The 20357-nt window shown below is 35.7% G+C and overlaps 3 protein-coding genes across 3 annotated transcripts; 2 read left to right on the top strand and 1 right to left on the bottom strand.

Moving 5' to 3' along the window:
• The first annotated feature begins 710 nt into the window (after positions 1 to 710).
• On the top strand, positions 711 to 2399 carry LOC110105983 (pentatricopeptide repeat-containing protein At5g61990, mitochondrial). The gene has a single exon (XM_020835685.2). The coding sequence runs from the start codon at positions 711 to 713 to the stop codon at positions 2397 to 2399; it is 1689 nt and encodes a 562-aa protein (XP_020691344.2).
• A 445-nt stretch (positions 2400 to 2844) lies between these two features.
• On the bottom strand, positions 2845 to 8176 carry LOC110106012 (CO(2)-response secreted protease-like; the record flags this gene model as incomplete). The annotated part of the gene is made up of 10 exons (XM_028691548.1): positions 2845 to 4127; positions 5236 to 5449; positions 5542 to 5656; positions 5742 to 5984; positions 6139 to 6239; positions 6565 to 7120; positions 7225 to 7336; positions 7512 to 7664; positions 7827 to 7924; positions 8010 to 8176. Coding segments are annotated over 10 exons (2316 nt in total), but the record flags the coding sequence as incomplete, so codon positions are not given.
• Positions 8177 to 12456: 4280 nt separating this feature from the next.
• Positions 12457 to 18507, top strand: LOC110105993 (probable serine/threonine-protein kinase PBL3). The gene is made up of 6 exons (XM_020835698.2): positions 12457 to 12909; positions 14389 to 14711; positions 14799 to 14934; positions 15368 to 15504; positions 15593 to 15716; positions 17919 to 18507. Exons 1-6 carry the CDS (start codon positions 12849 to 12851, stop codon positions 18269 to 18271), a joined length of 1134 nt encoding a protein of 377 aa, XP_020691357.1. The 5' UTR covers positions 12457 to 12848; the 3' UTR covers positions 18272 to 18507.
• Positions 18508 to 20357: the final 1850 nt, after the last annotated feature.

A 20357-nucleotide genomic window follows, 5' to 3' on the forward strand; every position in this document is an offset into this window, starting at 1 on the left:
AATAGGAAATGCCATCATAGAATTAACTTAAAAGGTTGAGCAACTCATCTCATTAGAATTTATATCTTGAGATAAAGATACATATTTCAAATAAGTTTTTATTTAAATAATCAATTAAACCTTCTTTAATAAATAATAGTACATCTTTATTTGAATAAAGATGCATCATTGTAGGTTAGACCATGGCTACTACAAATATATGTTTTAGTAAAATTATCAAAATAGTTGTTTGGTTGGATGTTTTTAAACTATATACATTTAAAAAATTAAAAGTAATTTGAATGTATCATTTTAAATATATTTTCATACATAACCACTAAAATTATCGTCACACAGTCACCGTATTACCAATCCCATTGCCGTCACACTCGCTCTCGATCATCTCATCTTCGTTCGTCTCGCATTGAAGCTTGCAGACGAGGGCATCAATAGGTCTATGCAATATGAGAACGCATCGATGGACCTAATGATGAGTGATGACAAGATTTGACAGAGCTCTCAGTAAGGGCATTGACGAGTCGAGATAATATGTCCAAAAGCATCAAAAGATTAGATTGTGTACCATATGATATTAATAAAGTTAATAAAATGTTAGATTATAGAAATAATAAAATTTAAATGTTAGATATATAAAATTGGCATGCAAATCTACAAATAATACTTAAAACCAGAAATATGTGGGCGGTCTTGCCGGTTCGGTTGCATTTGAAATGAGACAAAGTGTAGCCCTTTTCCGATCGTTGCTCTCTCACCTTCGTCCTTTCTACTTTTACTATAAAGCCTCCGCCGCGCCTGCCGCTTCCCGCCGCTCGCTCCACCTCAATCAGGCGATCCATTTCTACTCTGATCTCTCTGCTGACCTTCTCACCCTCTTCGCTAACCTATCCAAAAACCCTAACAACCCCAAAATTCTATCTTTGGTTGACTCCATTCTAACCCAATCTCACCTCCTCGACTCCACAGCCTCTGTCCTTGTCCTTCGTGGCCTCGCCCAGTCCAATAAGCTCACTCGAGCCAAAAACCTGCTATCTTCCCTCAGGCAAAGAGGCCAAATTCCCATTTTGTTCCTCTACACCATCGTTCTCCAATGCCTGCTGCCTCGAAGCCACATCCGCGATGTGGAGTGCGCGTGGAGTGAGGTGTTTGGTGAATCTACTTTGGAGAGATTCGTGTTCTATGCTAGCATGCGGTGTGATGATACTTTGGATGTAGAGCCCCTCTGCCGCCGGCTTTTGTCGTGTCAGTGGGAGCTAAGCCGCAATGCCTCCACTGCGCTGATTGGCGCACTTTGTTTGAAGAAGAACCCTGATCCTGGTTTGGCTCGAGAGGTATTGAGGGGAATGGTGGAGAGGGCTTTGGAAGTTGATGACTTGAGTTACTACACTGTATTTGGGAGCTTTTGCAGAATCGGGGATTTATCTGGGGCTGATTCAATGCTGAAAGAGATGTATGGTTTGATAAATTGTGGGTTGGATTTGTTAGTGTATGAGGATTTTCTTGGTTGCTTGTGTAAAGCTGGGAAATTTAGAGAGGCACGTAAGCTGTTCGATAAAATGTCGAGGAGTGCTAAACGGCATGGTTCAAGTTTGGGTACTAATGTAAAACCTGGAAGGAGGATTATCTTTCAGCTAAGCTCTTCAAATATGATATCTGAGACAATGGCATTTGAAGCCTACTTTCGATCCTTGTGCAGCTATGGAAGGCTGGAGGAGGCGGAGAGCTTGCTGAAAGAAGCCACGAGGAAATATTTAGTAACAGGGGTTTGTGTGATGAAGTCCTTTGTAAATGCTCTATTCAGTGCTGGTCGGCATGAAGAGGCTATCAGGTTTTTCAATGCTGAGAGGAAGAGAAGGGGTGTCTCTGTAGGAGATCTTGCTACCACAGTTATCGTTTGTCTCTGTGGCATTGACAGAGTTGATGACGGCTATGAGCTTGGATGTGATCTTGTGAATGAGGGATATGTTCTAACTGCATGGGTTTGGAACCTGATAATGAAGAGATATTGGGAAGATGGGAAGACAGAAAAGGCAATGGATATCTTTGAAGGAATCAAGTTGGGTACTTTATGTGCCTTTTTGAGGCCTGATGGTTCTACTTATGCAATTATGATCAACGGTTTTTTGAGAGTGGGAATGATAGAGAAGGCAACTACTGTTCTTGAAGAGATGAGGAGAGAAAAGTTTGCAGCAAGTGTTGATCTGTATCTTGTACTCGTGAGAAATTTGCATTTGTGTGGGAGATCAAAGGAAGCGCTGGGGTATTTGAATTATATGATCGAGAATGGCGTCTTTGTTTCATATACTCAGTGGGAAGTTATGTTCGAGTCTTTAACATCAATTAATTGCGCAATGATAACTTCCCAAGAAAAATCCAGGAAGACAATGGCTCCAACTAGGTAATTTAAGCTTCATTTGAGACGGCATTCTTATTACTTCTTAAAGCAGCTTTGAGAAGCAACAAGAAAACCGTCTCAAGCAAAACCTTAATGTGTTCGTTGTTTAAGAACATTGGATTTGTGAGCTGGGAATTGGATAACTTATTGGAAAATGATTAATTCTTATGAAATATAATCCATTTATTTGATATTTTATAACAGAAAAGTTCGATTATTATGGCTCCTGTTACATTTTGTTTTTCAATTTTTTTTGTTTTTCACTTTGAAGAGTTTTTGGTGGGCTTCAAAGTTTTAGCATAATGTCTATTTTTACATATGCCCCCAATATTTGCTAGGAGGATGGAAGAAGAAATCTGTATGGATTGGCTCACATTCTCTAATATGGTGAGATTATGGTTTCGTTTGGGACGACTTTCTTCCTGCTTCCTGCTTCCTGAAGCAATTTTTTATATAAAATTAGATCTTTTGTACTAGAAAGCTGCTTTAAGAAGTATTAAGAAAGCCGTCCCAAACGAAACCTATGATTAGCATTTTGAACTGTTTTGGAGACAACTCAGGCAATTGAGGGAATGATTCTATATTCTCTAAAAGAGGAGAAGGGGCAGTAGCTCTATTTGAATTAGTAAGATAAAGAGGATTAACCAAAAGAATGTAATCTTTTTCTTTAGTTTTTTGGTACATAACAGGATTTTTACTATGGTTAGTAGCCTTTAATGGCCGAGAATCTTGTAAAATATTGAATAGATCCTTGAAATGTTCTCAAACTCAACCGAATACCAGTAACCAAATCCTTGGGAACTAATCCGAAAAATTAGAAAAACTCTTAGTAGTATTAATTTCCACCAACACTAGCAACAACAGGCCTGGATAATCTTGCAGTTAGAACAATATACAAACGAGTACCAAAAATAGAATTGAGGGAATAGAAGCTTGATCCATTGAACATGTGTAACCTAAGTTGGTAAAATAAAACTCATATTGTAGCTACATGATTTTTGTATGCTTTGTCCATCACAAGAATTAATATATTTGCAAAAACAATGCTCTGCTGAAAGCACCCAAGGAAAAATGAAATTTGAACAAACTACAAACAATAACCAAATACCGAAATTTTCTAGCTCTGTATTCTTCTACATTTTGTTCTTTTTAGAAAGAAAGAAATCTTCAAATAAAAATCAAATGACATTAATGGCAAACACAGTTCGAACCAAGTGAGCCCCATCTGACCAAGTCAATGACCCGAAACAATATCCCTTTCCTGCGTTTTTTCCATCAAAAGTAACTTGGTATGAAGCTTTCATCCCTCTCCTCTCAAAGAAGAGTTTCTCAGGCCAGATATTCACACTAAGCCCTCTAGGGGCGTCGACCTGCACCACATATGTGCAGTTAGCTGGCCCAACATTGATCACACTCCTCTGCACAGTTCTTACCCCACCAAATGCCTTGTCGAGTGTCGCGATGGAGATGGATGGGTAATTGAGCTCTGAGATGAGGTCAGTAGACAAGTTTGGTGGACAATTGAACTTTCTGTTGCCAACAAGTGATCTGATGACCTCGTTCTTGTATCCATAGTAACAGAGAAAATACAAATAGTCTTCTGTTTTTGTGTCGAAAACAAGCCCTGGGCTTAAGGCGCTTAGTGGGCTAATCTCTCCTGCCCCCATATCATGATAGTTGGCATTTGCTCCTGAGCTAGTTGTTAAAGTCTTCCTGAGATTATTTGTAGTCTTTGCTGGCATGAGAAACAAGTAAGATTAGTATCCATAACATTTGGAGCTTTGGCTTGGTATCCAAGGGTTCTGAATTTTAGACTTGGTTTTACTATTTAGTTTTAACATATGGTAACAATAAGCGCTTGTGATTTTAAGCACAGTTCATGCTTGCCAAATAAAATAGACATTGTACTAGTGTTTATATATATGAAGTAGCTGCTTTTGGAGTTCTGATGGTGATAATTAACTAGCTGAATTTTGTTTAAAAAATTCCCTTTGAAAGATGGTGATGAATAATATAAGATGTGTGTGTATAAGAGTTCATATTCTTCTAAAAGGATACTAGTCTCTCTACCCTCTCTTTCTTGGTCTTGGTGGTCGGTCTGAGTTCAATGGATGTGATCCAACTATAGTGCAACATCCGCCGTTGGCAAATTCCTTGATTGGCAAGCGAGGGCAACATTTCAAAGGTCTTGATGCCACAAATCTAATGAAATCAATTTATCAAAATTTTGATATTAGAATGATTCTGGAAATGTGTAGTTTAAGGGACATCGAAAAATGATAGTAATAAGCCAGAAACTTGGCATAAAATGTTAATTTCTCCAAGGGAATTCCAATGCTGTGAATGACTTTCAAATCAAAGGCATGTTGGTAGGAGTCGCAACAATTTCTAAATGTTGAGACCTAGATTTTAGCTGTTCAAAATGGCTCTGAAAGGATATAATTTTTAGGGAAAATGTTTGTCTTCCCAAGTGCAATCCAATGCTACTAATGACTTGCAAATCAATCATTTATAAGTTTTAAGAACTGTGAGAAGTTTGGATATAGAATGATGAACTGCGCACAATACGGGATCGCATTTGGGTTGCTTGCGGGGAGAGGGTGCCAGGGGGTTGAGTTGACTGTCTAGATGCGTCCTCCTGGTTGCGCATAAGCGTGACTTGAGGAAGTAGAATGTGTTTGCTTTATAAAAGTTTTTGGATAGCTTTTGAGTGCTCTGAGATGCAAAAATTATATTGAAAATTATGCAATAGCTAGATTTGCCATTTTTATTGAGACATACAATCTTAATTTTGAAGCCTTTGTTGATTATCTATATCTAATATACTGACGCAATTTATTTACCTGTGGTCATGAGAGCTGATCTAATCATAGAGGGGCTCCACCTTGGATGTGCAGACCTAACAAAAGCAGCTGCGCCTGCAACATGTGGGCAGGCCATTGAAGTCCCTGATTTTATTGCAAAACTTGAGGGTTTCTTCCCCTCAGGTGTGGTTTCCCTGTTTGCAATTGGCATGGCTGCTGCCAGAATGCTAACTCCCGGAGCCATCACATCTGGCTGTTAACATGGCAACAACAATGTGGATCAAGAATGTATTTAAAATAACTTTATTCAGAATTTGGGGCAAGTTTTGGGTAAAAAATTGTAACCTTCAAAATTGACTCTGTTAGCCCTCCAGGTCCCCGGGAAGAGAAGTAGGCAACAACAGGTGCAGGTGTAATCTGATCTACATTGATTGTTGGAAGGATGATGGCGGTAGGAAACCTAATTTTGTATTTTATTATTTTCAAGTGCAATAGACAATTGGAACTTGTAAAGATTGTCAAGTTTGGTCTTTTCGTTGGCTTACTTGGTAGACTTCATGTACTCAAGGATCTGAGCTCCGGCCTCATTACCAATTTCTGAAAAGGCAAAGCTGCCAGAGTCAAAAGGGATCCCTTTCTCGGCCTCATCAATGAGGATTAGTCCTTTAGCTCCAGCATCTTCGGCAACCAATTTTTTCACTCTCCTTGTTACTGATGGATCACTATCCACACATATAATTATCTTACCTGCGGTTTTTTTTGTGTCCAGTGACCCAGGATAGCAGTTGCTGTGATTCAAAACGATTGAGGAGACATGAGAACTATATTCAATTATGCATACTTGTAGACAAGGAATATTTGTATAGAACATGACAAATGTGAATGATATGATACTTCAGCAGATTTTGTGTGCTGATTGGGAAAGTTTAGCTGGAGAAATACCTCGCTTCCGACACTGGAGTAAAGTCTCCTGCAGCATCAGCGCCGAAGATGAGAGGATATGATTCCAATCGAGTATGATTTGAGAAGTTTATGGCAACTCCCTGGGATGAATTACACACAAGTTTGCCAAAAAAAGTTACCCTTGCCATTGAATCAGTGTGAGTACTACTACGATCATGCTAATGGAAAAGATTTGCATGTTAGGCAAACGTATTCACTATCAACTTTGATTGAAAATAATCATTTCAGTTTTGCTAAACATTTCGAGCTCTGTAAGCACTGTTATTTCTAATATTGATCTACAAGGTTTGCTCTTCTGTTGCAGTATTTTACAAGTATGATGAAATTACTCAGATGAAGAAAGTCCACAAGAAATTTGGAAGGTAATGAAAACCAAATAAAATATATGTATTGTGCAATATCTACCTCAATAACTTCTGCATTGCCTAGAATGATGGCGGACTGGAACCTCCTATCAATGCTAGAGGCTGCAACAGTTAATACCCATGGAGCTGTATTCACCACTGTGAAGGGGTCCGGTCCATCATTACCACCTGAGCAAACTACCAGTATTCCTTTTTGGTTGGCATGGAATGCTCCAATGGCTATGGGATCACTGAGAAAATCTGACTGGAACACTGAGCTCATGCCGAGGGATACTGAGATTATGTCTACTCCATCACTAATGGCATCATCAATAGCCTTCAGCACAGCAGAGCTAGCACAACCTCCAAGTGAGCAAGTCTTGTATATGGCTAGGCGACTCAACGCTGCGCCACCTTTTGCCACTCCTTGGGCTAATCCATAGTAGCTTGCATTGACTACTGTTGAGCCAGCAGCAGTGGAGGCTGTGTGTGTGCCATGGCCTATTGTGTCTCTTGGTGATCCAGTAAAGGCAATGCTATGAGTGCCGTTGCTGCTGCTTGATGAGAAAGGAATCGAGTCAAGTTGACCACTGTAATATCTTGCCCCAATCAACTTTCTGCCATGCAAGTAAGATAGCAATCTCTTGATAAATTTGGTCCTTGTAAAATAATGAAATTCTAGTTTAAGATCACGTTGATAGCCACTGGTTAACAAATTTACCTGTTGCAGTTGGACCTTTTGAAGTCAAACCCTTCAATACAAGTTCCTTTCCACCTAGATGGAATTGCAGTCATTCCTTTATCATCAAAACTGGGTGACTCTGGCCAGATTCCTTCAAGTTCAGAAATAAGATTGCAAGTAGGTTAAAGTGTTAACCATTAATACAAGATATTCATTCTATGATCATGGAAGCATATCTACCTCATTTTTTTATATGACATGAATTCACTGGTGCTTTCATGTAAGAATACTAATTTTTCGATTAGAAAATAGATAGGGAATCATACCCGTGTCTATAATTCCAATTATTACATCATTGGTTGCTCTACGGTGTGCTCTTTCTGATCCCAGTCCTGATTCAGTCTCTAGAAAGTCCCAAGAACGTGTCGTGTGGAGTTGAAGAATTCGATCCCGGAACACAGATACCACTTCATCTTGTTCTGTTTTCAGTTAGCAAAGTTTTAATTATTGCTCAAGACAAAATATAGGCAGTACTACTGTGCTGTTGTAATTTTAGATATCTGATACATCATATATATTCTGATGAGATTGTTCTGAATGATTATGCGTTTGGTTTAAAAAGAGAAAAATGGTGACAATACTTGACAAAATATTGGCTTCCTTTTTAGTAAGCTTTGCTGAGAATCCCTTGAATGCATGACTATAGCTTTGAATCAGGTTTATCCTTTCTTTCTCCTCACTGGACATGCATTAGAGTGTCAGCAACTTGTTAGTTTCTTAAAATTGCAGAAGACAAATAGAAGTTTCTGTCAAAAAAATAATGCCTTGGAATGATGGATGATAGCATTTTCAGCTGTTCTGCTTCCATGTCTGCTGGATTTGGTGCTCCTTCAGTTCCAGCGCTCCCCATATAAACAACATATGCCTGTTCGTTTGATAGAAATGTGTGATGATTTGAAGAGAGATGGCAGAATTCCAAGGTATCATTGAATTATTTAAAAAAAAAATGCATAATTCATGATCCTCATTACCTCTGGGATCTCTGATGTGACATGTACAAGAAGTGAGGCTATAATTAGCAAATGGAATTGAAGAAGCTGGTCCATCTTGGATGATAATTTATGAACCATTAGTGATGTGGATTAGCATGGTAAGTTAGGTAGGAGAAGTTGGCACTGCTTGTTGGGGGCATTTATAGGCTGTCTCCTGGATCCTTTCTTTAGATCAATATTCAAAAGAATTGTTCTTTCAGAGTGTTAACAACTTTTAGGTTTTCAAGTTTATATATGATTTTAAGCAGACTTTATATTGGTGAACAATTTATGTTTGGCTTGATAAATTAACAAGACATGCACAAACAAAATTTTTTGGTTAGTTTCCTTAATCATCTAAGTTGAACTACTCTTGAGCTCACTCAAGATTAGCTCATACACCCCTACTTGCTCTCTTCAAATTATTCTGGATTTTATTAGTAATAAGTAAAATTATTCTTTCATCTCAATAAATTTTGAAGGTGGCATTGAGCTTTTGTATCTTTTATTGAGATCTAGGATGCAAATTCTTATTGGTTTTATTTTTGTTGGATTTGGGGCCTAGTCTGCCAATCCCATTCCAGCCCTCTTGATGTATCATGTTGTGATTAAGATGTTATTAGCATGGGGATTACCTCTCCCTTTCCACTAATCAGATAAGGGGAAAACAAATCAATTAGGTCGAAATGACAGATTAGCCAGTTAATCTACTTGTTACATTACAGCCTATGTGAGATTATTTAGAGACTTGATTGCCAAGTTGTTCTTGGCATTATTGCTTGTGCACTTTGAGCTACTTTCTCATCATTTGCATGTAATTTATTCATATATTCTCTCTCTCTCTTTATCTCTTTCTCTTGTTTTCATTCAGCTAATCTTTCTTTCTTTTTTTCTTTAATGTGTTCAGTCCATTGAGCATTCTTTGAGAAGGATGAGCATAGATGCTAAAACTCATGATCCAAGATGTGATCAAAGTAAAATGAAGCCTGGGACTTTAGAAGGTGTCAACAATACTCTTCAGTGGAATGCTCCTCATCAAATTTGTGAGGATTTTCCAACTCTTTGATTGTTTTTTGTCTCTTTAATTTCTTAAAGTTATATAAAAATATCTTCCTTACCACTATTGCAAGCTATCAGACCATTTGTGTTCTATTACTTATCTGAAAGTTAGGATCAGATCAGCTCAAAATCATAGTTACTGGATTGTATTTCTCTTTTTCTTTACAAGGTTAAGAAGCATACTTTTGACAAAAAAATTTGATAGCTTGTAGCAGAAATTCTGCTGAAACTTTGTAACTTTATATATATATTTGACTCAATGAAGTGTTGCTTATGAACTTTATACCTTGCTTGGTCACCAAGGCCAAGATAATGGCATCTCATACTTAGCTTCTTTGTGGGTTTATTGCATGTGAAGCAGGTGAAACAAACTTGGAAGCAAAGAACATTTGCAGCACAAAAAAACAAAGGAAACTTTGCTGATCAATTTATTTCCTGTGTAAGAGTGAATGAACCAATTATTTCATCAATGAATGCCGGTCAATGTTGGTTGCTTATGATATGGACTTATGATAGCTATATGATTTGATTCATTAAATGAAAAGAAATAAATCAATCAGGTGATTTTTCCTCTTCTTTGTCAGATCAAGCTGATTTTTTTCTTCTTTATCAGGCCATAAATGTATTGTTTTTTTAGCAATAGCTCAAATTCAAACTATTTCATGCGAGCAGATTTGCTGGTTGCTATCCTGAATAATGCAGAGAACAGCGAGAAATTATTCTATGTGGAGGCTGGATGCAAAACGTCGTTTAGAGATCAATTAGAATGCGTCATGTCAGCGGTACCGAGTCACAGTACCGAAGAGTATCGAGCGAAGGGGTAATGTGGCGCATTGGACGGCGTTTGACGTCCGCACAGAATAATAGCTCAAGAGCAGCAGTCAGCATTTTAACTTTTTAGTAGTAAAGTTAAGGCCAAAAGTCCTGGTTGTCTCTATACAAATTCTTGAATTATGGATCTGTTATGTGAAAAATCACTGCATGGAATTGGTTACTAGAAGCTAGGATGGTAAGCCAGTCAAGTTAAGCTTTTGCTTGATCGAGTCAAATTCGTTTAATTTATGTTGAGCTTGAGCTCAAGCTCGAGCTTGACTTGAGCTCATTTATTAAGCTTGGGCTTGACTCGAGTGAAAAATAGTCATCAATCAATAAGAAAGCTCAAAATTGAATCATTTTGGAGCTTGATTTTTTATCTTGAATATGGACAAAAAAATTAATCAGGCTAATGCAAATATCAATATATTAATTAATCTCAATCGAGTAGGTCAAGCGCGAGCTTAAACTCGTATAATATATGAGCTCGAATTTGAGCTTGAACTCTTGGCTTGATAAGCTCAACTCATGAGCTCAATAGTGAGTCAAGCTCGAGCGGGCTGATGAGCTTGCTTGGCGCATTAAACCCCTATTGCAAGCTCAAGTGATAGGGAAAAATATTGCATGAGGAAATTTAGTTAAACTCAATTCAAAATAATATTTGTTTTAATGCAGGATATTTACATCGAAATTTATTTATTTATTTTAATAAGATGATAATCTAGATAGTATTAAGTAGTTATTTTGACATGATAATAGTCTGCAAAATATAGGAATATTTATTAATTTGAAAATAATAATTTATAAAAATCAGTGTCAAAATGAATTATTGAGAGGCTTTGTGGACCAAAATTAGAATATTGGCTAAGTGGTGGTAGTTCTTTCAACATAAAAAGTCTTGAGGCTCTGTTTGGTTTGAAGAAATTGCAAGTAATGTAAATTTATTTTACCTCATAAGTTTATATTAATTATTTAGTTTCAATAATTTTTTTTTATAGTTTAATTAATAAAGAACTTATTCCTTCCTCAAATTTAGTGAGAAATATAAAGAAATGATCAATTTATCATTGAAACCAAAATAGATTGATTTTTTTTTTAATGTTTTTACATTGGTATCATTATAAGAATAATAATAATAATAAGTTTAAGGTGGACCGCAAAGTCATTAAATTTATTTTAAAATAATTTTTATGTATAAAAATTTTTGGAATTAGAAAATTTTATATTAAAATGTTGCTCTAGAGCACAGTAAGAAAATTGTCACAAATGAAGCCTAATTTTAATTATCATTTGAATTTTTTTCTTTTTTTCACATTTTTTCCAATTCCTTCAAACCAAAATAGATTGAAATTTTTTTAATGTTTTCACATTGGTATCATTCTAAGAATAATAACAATAAGAATAAGTTTAAGATGAACCTCAAAGTCATTAAATTTATTTTAAGACTAATTTATTTTAAAATGAGTCTTAGATTGAAGTGACCCATTGGCGCCTCTGCTTCCGTGCTTGTTCAACGCAGAGAAAGTCAGATCGCTTGAGTTGTGAACCTAAATCTAACTCCCAATTAAGCACATCTATGACTAATTTTAAAATGGAAATTCATAATTTTAAATGTCTCAAATGGGTAAGAACTTGCATAGATCAATCTCAACATTCAACATCATTTAAGAGGGCATTGAATAAAAAGATGTATTCATTTGAAAGAAGAGATTGAATGTATAATTAAGGGCTCTTGGACAAATATTTACAAGAGCAATATGTAGATCTACAACTTCAAAATAAAAGGCCAAAAAAGTCATGATAAAAAAATATCAAAATTATTGAAGAATAAGAAGACCATCACAATTTATTTGCCCAATATGAAAAATCCTATCACCAGAGCATTATTTTCTCTTTAGAATTTCTAAGAGAATTATTTCTATTAGAGATAAAGGTTTATATTTCTATTAAAATTGTATTATCAATGAAGTTTTTTTTTTTTTTTTTTTCAAATTCCATCTACTAAATCCCCCTAAAGGAATATCAAAAAAATAATGCAGTTTTAACACCAAAATAAGGCATTATTTTCACTCATCTAAAAATCTAAGAAGGCAAAAACTTTAGAAGGTATGAGTCATCAAAAAATATTAGAAGACATAAATCGTGTGAAGTATTCAAAAATCTTATCAAATATAAACATCAAAATGTACAGTTATATCAAAAAAATCTTAGAAATAAATTCAGCTGCAAAATTTGATGAGCTCCTGTTAGAAATAAATTTAATAATTTTGAAATTTTCTTTTGTTTAAATTTAATTCAGAGATCCAATCTAGATATTTTCCATGATATCCGGAGTGATGTTCATCATAATGCAGTTTTCTTTTGGTTAGGTCGCAGTTTCAACGATTTTCTGGATGGCAGTGGTCCAACGTATCGATGAGCTCTACTGTTTGGAAAAAAGATCCCACTTTTAAATTTAAGCTTGTTGGTAAGCTTCAGCGTTTCAAATTTGTGCGCTGGGGAATTGACAGATAGACAGCGGCGAGAATTTTCTATCTTTGCTGGGCCAGCGGATGATCTCGGTGCCTTTAAGTTCCTTGCTTTCGCTTTTCTGTCTTATACGGAGGTCACCGTAGTGGCGGATTCCGCTTTAAAGCTTTGACTGATGTCTGCAGTCAAAGAAGAGGGCTCCCTCCCATTTAAACTGTTCATATTTTCTTTCCTCTTTTATATTTGTTTGGAATTAATGGTTTCCTCCGTTAGAGAACGGTGGCGCCGCCGATGGGAAACTGCTACGGGAGATCGGCTAAATGCGCCAACTCTTCCTCACCGTTTGCTTCGAGTACGGCTTTTTAAAGCTTTTTTTACTCTCTCTCTATTTTATGTTTGGAAATGGATTAAAGGTGGGATTTTTATGAGCGCTTTTGTAGGATTCAAGATTCTGAGTTGTTATTAGGGTTTGCTTTTGTTGTTATTCCTTTTTGAGTTTGAAGCTGTGATCCTCCCCTCGCCTTCCTCTTCCTTTTCTGATCAACGGTGGCGTGCCATCGTTCTATGGTTACATTTACTTTCTTACTTTGGTTGAAGAACCTTTGTGCAGCCATGGAACTTCAGTCTGCGCTAAGATTTGCTAATAGAGCAGCTGCTGTAGATAGAGAGCTCTTTAAATAAGTTGAAAATCATCTCAATTGTTATAGATCCTAGTTTTTACCTGAATTTAGGATTTTTTTATCCATAATGTGATCTGGAACATCAGTAGAGTTACCGTAAGTACTTTGATTCTTGCATATTTTAAAAGAGTTGTAGCTAATCACTTGAATGAGATGCATTGATTTCTTATTGCTTGTTGGGGATCTATTTAATATATCAAGGTCTCAAGTATATATGTAAGCTTCGCTATTTATAAGTTTTGGGGGATTAGATGGATTGGCATATGGTATATTTTATAAAATTTCAGGTCAATATGCATTACTTACTATAAGCCTGTAGTATTCTATTATAATTAACATCAGAAAGGTGTTTCATCTGACACTAGACATCTAAAAAAATGGTTAAACATGTACTAGAATTTCATTCCGTTATATGGTTGGATTAATAACATATGGAAGGAAATAGGTTTAAAATGGTCTTCACTGCTTTATTTTTAAAGAAAAAAAAGTGTACTTCATTTGTTAATTAATCCTAACACTGTATTTGAACCTTCTATGAGATGGAAAAATTATTACGCGTGGTGTCTGGACGAGTCAGGAGGCCAATCTAGATGCACCACGTCACCAATACACAGTGCATTGGGTGACGTGGAAAGTTTGGATTGGCCTCTAGACGCGTCCGGACTACTTACATGATAATCTCTCGTATGAGATGATCTCCAAAATGTGTCTTATCAATCCCGCAATAAAAAGCTTGTTGTTCATGGGCTAACTGGTCCTTTAACATCTGTATTAGAAGTAACTTCTGATGGTTGCGTAAGCACATATGCACTCTATGTTGAGAAGCAATTTGAAATTATGAGAAGCTTTGGTAATCACAATGCTTGGAAATATTAATATCTTTACCTTTGTTTAGATTATTGTATCAGCTTCATGCGTAAAGCTTGGTTTTTATACTTGCACATTTGTCTTCTTCATCGCTTCATGTGAGGAAATAAGTAAAAATTTCAGCTGCTGTTATCTTTTCTTGCCCATTTCAATGTATATTCTTGGTAGTTCTGGTGTTCAATCCTCTTGTATCATTTGATTTCCTTTAATGAACTATTATTGATTTTCTTTCTATGAATTATTTCTATGTAATTTCCAAATAAGAATTGTCATTTTTCGTTCAGAAAATTCACTGCATTGCAGTAATACTACCAGCTCAACGGCTTCAAGCAAAACAACCTTAACGGCTATTGCTAGCTCCATTTCATCATTCAGAAGTGATGCATCGTTGCCTACAACGAGCTTAAAGTCCTTTACCTTGAATGACCTCAAAGCCGCGACTAAGAACTTCCGTTCAGATTCTTATCTTGGCGAAGGAGGATTTGGAATAGTCTTTAAAGGGTGGATTGATGAGAGCTCTCATGCTCCCACAAAACCTGGTGTTGGCATCGTTGTTGCTATCAAGAAATTTAAACGGGAAAGCTTTCAAGGACACAAAGAATGGCTTGTATGTTCCAATGTGCATATTTTTGGCCTGTTTTTATAAAAAGAAAAGTGCATCTTCGTCTAACTGAGCTCGATTGTTGACTTACAGGCGGAAGTGACATATCTAGGCCAGCTTCGTCATAAAAATCTGGTGAAGCTCATTGGGTACTGCTCAGATTCTGACAACAAACTTCTAGTCTATGAATACATGCAAAGAGGAAGCTTGGAGAACCATCTTTTTAAAAGTATGCTTCTGATTTAATTTCCCTTCCATTAATGCCTTTTTTTTTTACAGCATTAAAAGTATGATTATCATGTTGAGGCTTTGAGATCCTCATCAGAAGTTGCCATTTATGAATTGAATTCTTATCCTGCAAATTTCCATAGTAAATTTTTTACTTTACAAAACAGACAGATATGTTAGGGAGTTTACTTGCTTTCTTTCAATTCAGTTATAAATAATGATCCCAAGTCCCAACGGCACGTTTACATTTTTATCTTCTCAACAAAACTATAGATTAATACTTAATGTGCTGCTCATCATTATGATTTCTTTTCACTAAATTTGTAAAAAAATATTTGAAGTATTCTAATGCAGATAGATCGTTTGTAGTGGTGAGTATTTAACTCCACATAGCTTATTGATTTGATTTGTTGGTTCATTTTTTTATCTTGCAGGGGGGGCTCAGCAGATATCTTGGGCTATGAGAGTTAACATTGCAATTGATGTTGCTCAAGGATTATCTTTCCTGCATGGCTTGGAGACACAAGTGATATATCGAGATCTGAAAGCATCAAATATTCTTCTTGACTCGGTATATTTTTGCGTTGCCATAACTATTGCTTGCTAGACTCATTGATCCTGCAGACGCTTAAGGTACCTTACAAATAAGCTGTTTGCAGGATTTCAATGCAAAACTCTCAGATTTTGGGTTAGCGAGGAATGGTCCCACTGGAGACAAGACTCATGTTTCAACTAGGGTGGTGGGAACCCGTGGTTATGCAGCTCCCGAATACATTGCCACAGGTTAAATCTAACTTCCAAGTACATTATCATGAGAGGCTACAAAAAGTTCATGCTTAGGGGTTGTTTGGTAGAAGGATTTAGGCCGGATTTGAGCAAAATCCAGCCAATCGGCCTAAAATGCAAAACCAAATCTCACGGGAAATGAAAGCTGCCGTAGACGGAAAATTCCGCCTTTTCATGCTAAATCCCGGATTTCTGAAATCTTGTTTTTCGCCGGATTTACGAAATTCATTGGCTCGAGAGGAAGAGTCCGCTCAATAAATCCGATCTATAGCCAAACAATCACATGAGATTTAATGGGTTTTATCATGAAAGTTACCAAACATTTTTGAAGATTTAGGCCCCTCAGGATTTCCGAAATCCGGATTTAGAGGATTTACGAAATCCTACTTAAATCAAATCCTGGGTGCTACCAAACTGTCCCTTAGAATGTTAAGAAATAAATAAAGCTTAATCAACCGTGGAGAGTGGCTTAGAACAAAAAAACATAAAAGAAGATCAACACAAAATAAATACACAAAACATTGTATATTTTGACCCTATTGATTGCTAGTTGCTACATCCCATTGCTGTTACTATAGACTTCATCATAATTTGATTGTGGAGGTTTGCAATCCTAATTTCTCTAATACTAGATAGGATTTAGAGGATTTACGAAATCCTACTTAAATCAAATCCTGGGTGCTACCAAACAGTCCCTTAGAATGTTAAGAAATAAATAAAGCTTAATTCAACCGTGGAGAGTGGCATAGAACAAAAAACATAAAAGAAGATCAACACAAAATAAATACACAAAACATTGTATATTTTGACCCTATTGATTGCTAGTTGCTACATCCCATTGCTATTACTATAGACTTCATCATAATTTGATTGTGGAGGTTTGCAATCCTAATTTCTCTAATACTAGATAAAAATGCCTTCCCTTTTTAAAGAAAAATCTCTGCTAGTTGAAAATACAATAAAATTTTAAGAACTCCCTTAATGATGGGTTCACCAGCTACTTTGTTTACATAGTGCATTTTCTTCACTGAGCAAAAATTAGATTGCATAGATTAACATAGAATGCATTGTATGCATAAAAGGGTATTTTATAATGAAAAATATCTATATTGTTATTGCTTATTAAAATGATTATCATTTGGGAGCCTGTCATTTTCATCCTTTCAAATTTTTTCTTCAATGGAAATCAAAGCTGTGGCATCATCCTTCTTCAATTTTTTATTTCTGGAGCAAAAAAGTCAATCATGTAATTATTATCGTTATCGCAATTGTTTGGCTTTTGACTAAGCAATTCTGGTCGGCCATAAATAAGTTTAGAAGTCATGCATTTAAAATCCCTAGCATCTTTCTCTTATGGTTAAGTATTGACTTAGAATTTCTATCAACAGCGTTGTGGATCAAACGTGCAAGCCTTTAAAGCTCGTTTGGTTGAGCTTTTTTATATAAGTGAGTTTTACGAGCTGCCATAAAGCAGGTGCCAGCTCCTTTGGATAGGGTTGTAGAACTTTTGTTTAGAAAAAAAAAATTGTGTTTTGAATGAAGTTTTATATGCAACTCGTCTTGATCTGTTGATTGGGAGCTGTGGCTATCAATTAGGAGGTATTGAGTTTAGAATTTGCTTATATAATGTGTTTGAGTGTGACTTAGGCTTTGTTTGGGATGTTTTTTTGCTGCTTCTTAAAACAAATTTCTAGTAGAAAAAAACTTAATTTTTATTTAAAAAAACTGCTTTAAGAAGCAGTAAAAAAGCCGTCCCAAACGAAGCCTTAATTGGCCTAAATGCCCCCCAAAAAATGGAGTTTTATGAATGCTTCATTAATAGCTTTCTGTGGCTGATTCTCAAGCTAGTTTGAGATAACTTTTTGTCCATTTTTGTGGTAGAAAAAACAGCCAATAAAAATCAGTCTCCATTTCTATGATAATTTTTTTTATCATTTTTCAAAATTTTGTACTACGAAATTCTTTTTCTGAAAAAGTATGAAAAAGGTATAATAGATGTTGAGTTAGAGAAAATAATTTTTAACATCAATAGCAGAATAACATAAGCCAAATGAAACAAAGCCAACCAACCCTTCATGAAAGCAAAGCTTGACCAAAAAAAAAAAAAAAATCCTTATTTACTATCAAAAACTCCATTATGTCACTCCAAACGAAAATTCAAGTTGCATTAATGCTGAATGATAAATTCCTCTATTGCAGGTCACCTATCTATAAAGAGTGATATATACAGCTTTGGAGTTGTGTTGTTGGAATTGCTTTCTGGAAGGCGAGCTCTGGATCATGAGAGAGGATCTGCAGAGGACACTCTAGTGGACTGGGCAAAGCCATTTCTCGACGACAAAAGGAGAATGCTAAGGATCATGGACACAAGGCTCGAGGGTCGCTATTCGAAGAAAGCAGCTCAGACAATAGCAGCCCTCGCTTTGCAATGCCTCGACGATGATTCAAGAAATCGGCCTAACATGCATGAGGTTCTTGCCATTCTTGAAAAGCTACGAGTACAGTCGAAGGAACCAACCAAACAACAAAACTTTTCAACAGAAGGTACATAGCTTGTGAACCACAACATATTTGTAGCTTTGCAACTTCTCTGGACCATATGTTCTGCATTGGAAAAATGTCATTCTGCAATGTATTGTTTCTGTAGAAATGATGGTTTTGATGGAGTAACGGTCCTTGTTGAAGTTTGTTTTGAAATCCACTGTACAGAACTTTTGAACTATACACATAAATGCTTTACTTGTAAGATAAACTTATGCAGCTTTTGTTGCTTGTTCTCATTTGTTGACATGCTTATGATTTCATAGATGGTAAATTTAAATTTTGGTACTAAAAAGCTGCTTTAAGAAGCAGTAAGAAAGCTGTTCCAAATAAAAATCTTATACATGCTTGATAGTGGATTTTGTATCATTTCATTGTAAAGAGTTTGCTTTAATCTATTAACAATTTTAGAGTCATAATTGAGCCGAGTCAAGTATGTCATGGATTGGACTTGGCTTGGTTATATTAAGTTGTTCATATCCGATTCGGTCTGGAGATGAGCTTTCTTTTGTATGCTCATAATTGACTTGTTTAAATTTTTCAAAAATTATGCTTGTTAAAAAAACAATGAAGTTATATAATTATAAAGTGTTTTTTTATGGATAAATCAAACATAAATATTCTTATATTTTATAGAGGAGAAAAGAAAAAAAGACATACAATTTGATTGGATATCTATAGAAAAATAGCAAATGGTTGAAGATATAGATAAATATTTCCTGCGACGATCCCAGCTGGTCTTATATTTAACAAGACAATTGTTGATAATTATCTTGAGGTGATGTTTTGCTCTTTTGAAGGATCATTGATTTCTGTAACTGAGCTACTTACAGATAATTATCTTGATTTTTTGAATGAGAGTATCTTATCATTAAGCATCAGACAGCTAGATGTGTGAACACTACTTCTGAGAGGATTTGAATAATTGGGTAAATGGGACTGGTGCAAAATTAGATGATGTGGACATTCCACATTAAGAAATTGCTGTGGATGGAAGTAAAACGTTGCAATGAAACAAACAAGAAAAATAGAAAGTGCAGAGGAAAGTAAAGGACATTAGAATTTAACGTGGAAAAATTCAAAAATGAGAAAAAATTTACGGAGTCTCATCAAATCAAGAAATCCACTATAAAAAATGGGATAAATAAGTATATATATATCTCTCTTCTCTCTCACTCTCTCCTCACTCTCTTCTCTATGACATTGTTCTCACCCACAAAACAAAAGAGAAAGACAGGTTAATAACATCAAGGGACACCACCATTCAGAAAAAATGAGAAAAAAAGCTGTTCAGTCCATCTCGAAATATTGCATTACTACACAGTGCTGCGGCACTGAATCTATAGCGTTGCAACGCTCCGCTCTCTGTCGTTTCTCCCAACAAACTTTGCAACGCTGGGGAGCTCGATTATACAGTGCCAGGGCATTATATGAAAAGAAAAAAAATTCTGTTACAAAGCACTCGAACCCAAGCTATGGGAGGACCTTCCTCACCCCCTCAGCGAGCACAAGAAATTGACTTGAGGTCCGATACAATAGTACAATTTGATTGCTCAACACAATCATATTTCACATAGACTAATAAAAATATATAATAATATGAACATACAAGCATATATAGCTGATTGTGATTCAATGGATGTTTTAAAACTTAAGTGTCCATTTAGAGATATTAATTCTAGTTTGTGATCAAGTTGAATCTAACAAATGACTATGATTTTCTGACTATTTATGTATCATATGGCTAAAGCAATTATTCAAGATATAAAGAACACATGAATAACTCTCATTCTACAATAGTCAGCCTCTATTCCTTGAGAATTCAATTGTTGATGATTTACTAATATCATAGTTGAGTTTATCCCCAACTAAATGATGTGTGTTGTGCAGCTATTTGAGGGTAACGATGAGTTGAAACATTACTATTATATTCATGGTAGAAAATATTAACTCATAGCTATATTTTACGACCAGATTAGACTAGTTTATAGGCATAGTGAAATTTTGATATTTATCTCTAATAGACACGATAATATTGTCATTGCTTTATCACTTATATTTTTTAGAAGCACACCATAGGGCTTGTACTCATCATGC

This window comes from Dendrobium catenatum, unplaced genomic scaffold (genome assembly GCF_001605985.2).
Source record: "Dendrobium catenatum unplaced genomic scaffold, ASM160598v2 fragScaff_scaffold_9, whole genome shotgun sequence".
In the NCBI taxonomy this organism is placed as follows: Eukaryota; Viridiplantae; Streptophyta; class Magnoliopsida; order Asparagales; family Orchidaceae; genus Dendrobium; species Dendrobium catenatum.

What these genes read in the sequence shown, in the direction of transcription:
- LOC110105983 (XM_020835685.2), top strand. Translation starts at nt 711, where the DNA reads ATGAGACAAAGTGTAGCCCTTTTCCGATCGTTGCTCTCTCACCTTCGT.
- LOC110105993 (XM_020835698.2), top strand. Translation starts at nt 12,849, where the DNA reads ATGGGAAACTGCTACGGGAGATCGGCTAAATGCGCCAACTCTTCCTCA. An exon ending in TTCCTCACCGTTTGCTTCGA is followed by an intron (nt 12,910 to 14,388) that starts GTACGGCTTTTT and finishes TTTTTCGTTCAG; the next exon opens with AAAATTCACTGCATTGCAGT. An exon ending in GGAGAACCATCTTTTTAAAA is followed by an intron (nt 14,935 to 15,367) that starts GTATGCTTCTGA and finishes TTTATCTTGCAG; the next exon opens with GGGGGGCTCAGCAGATATCT.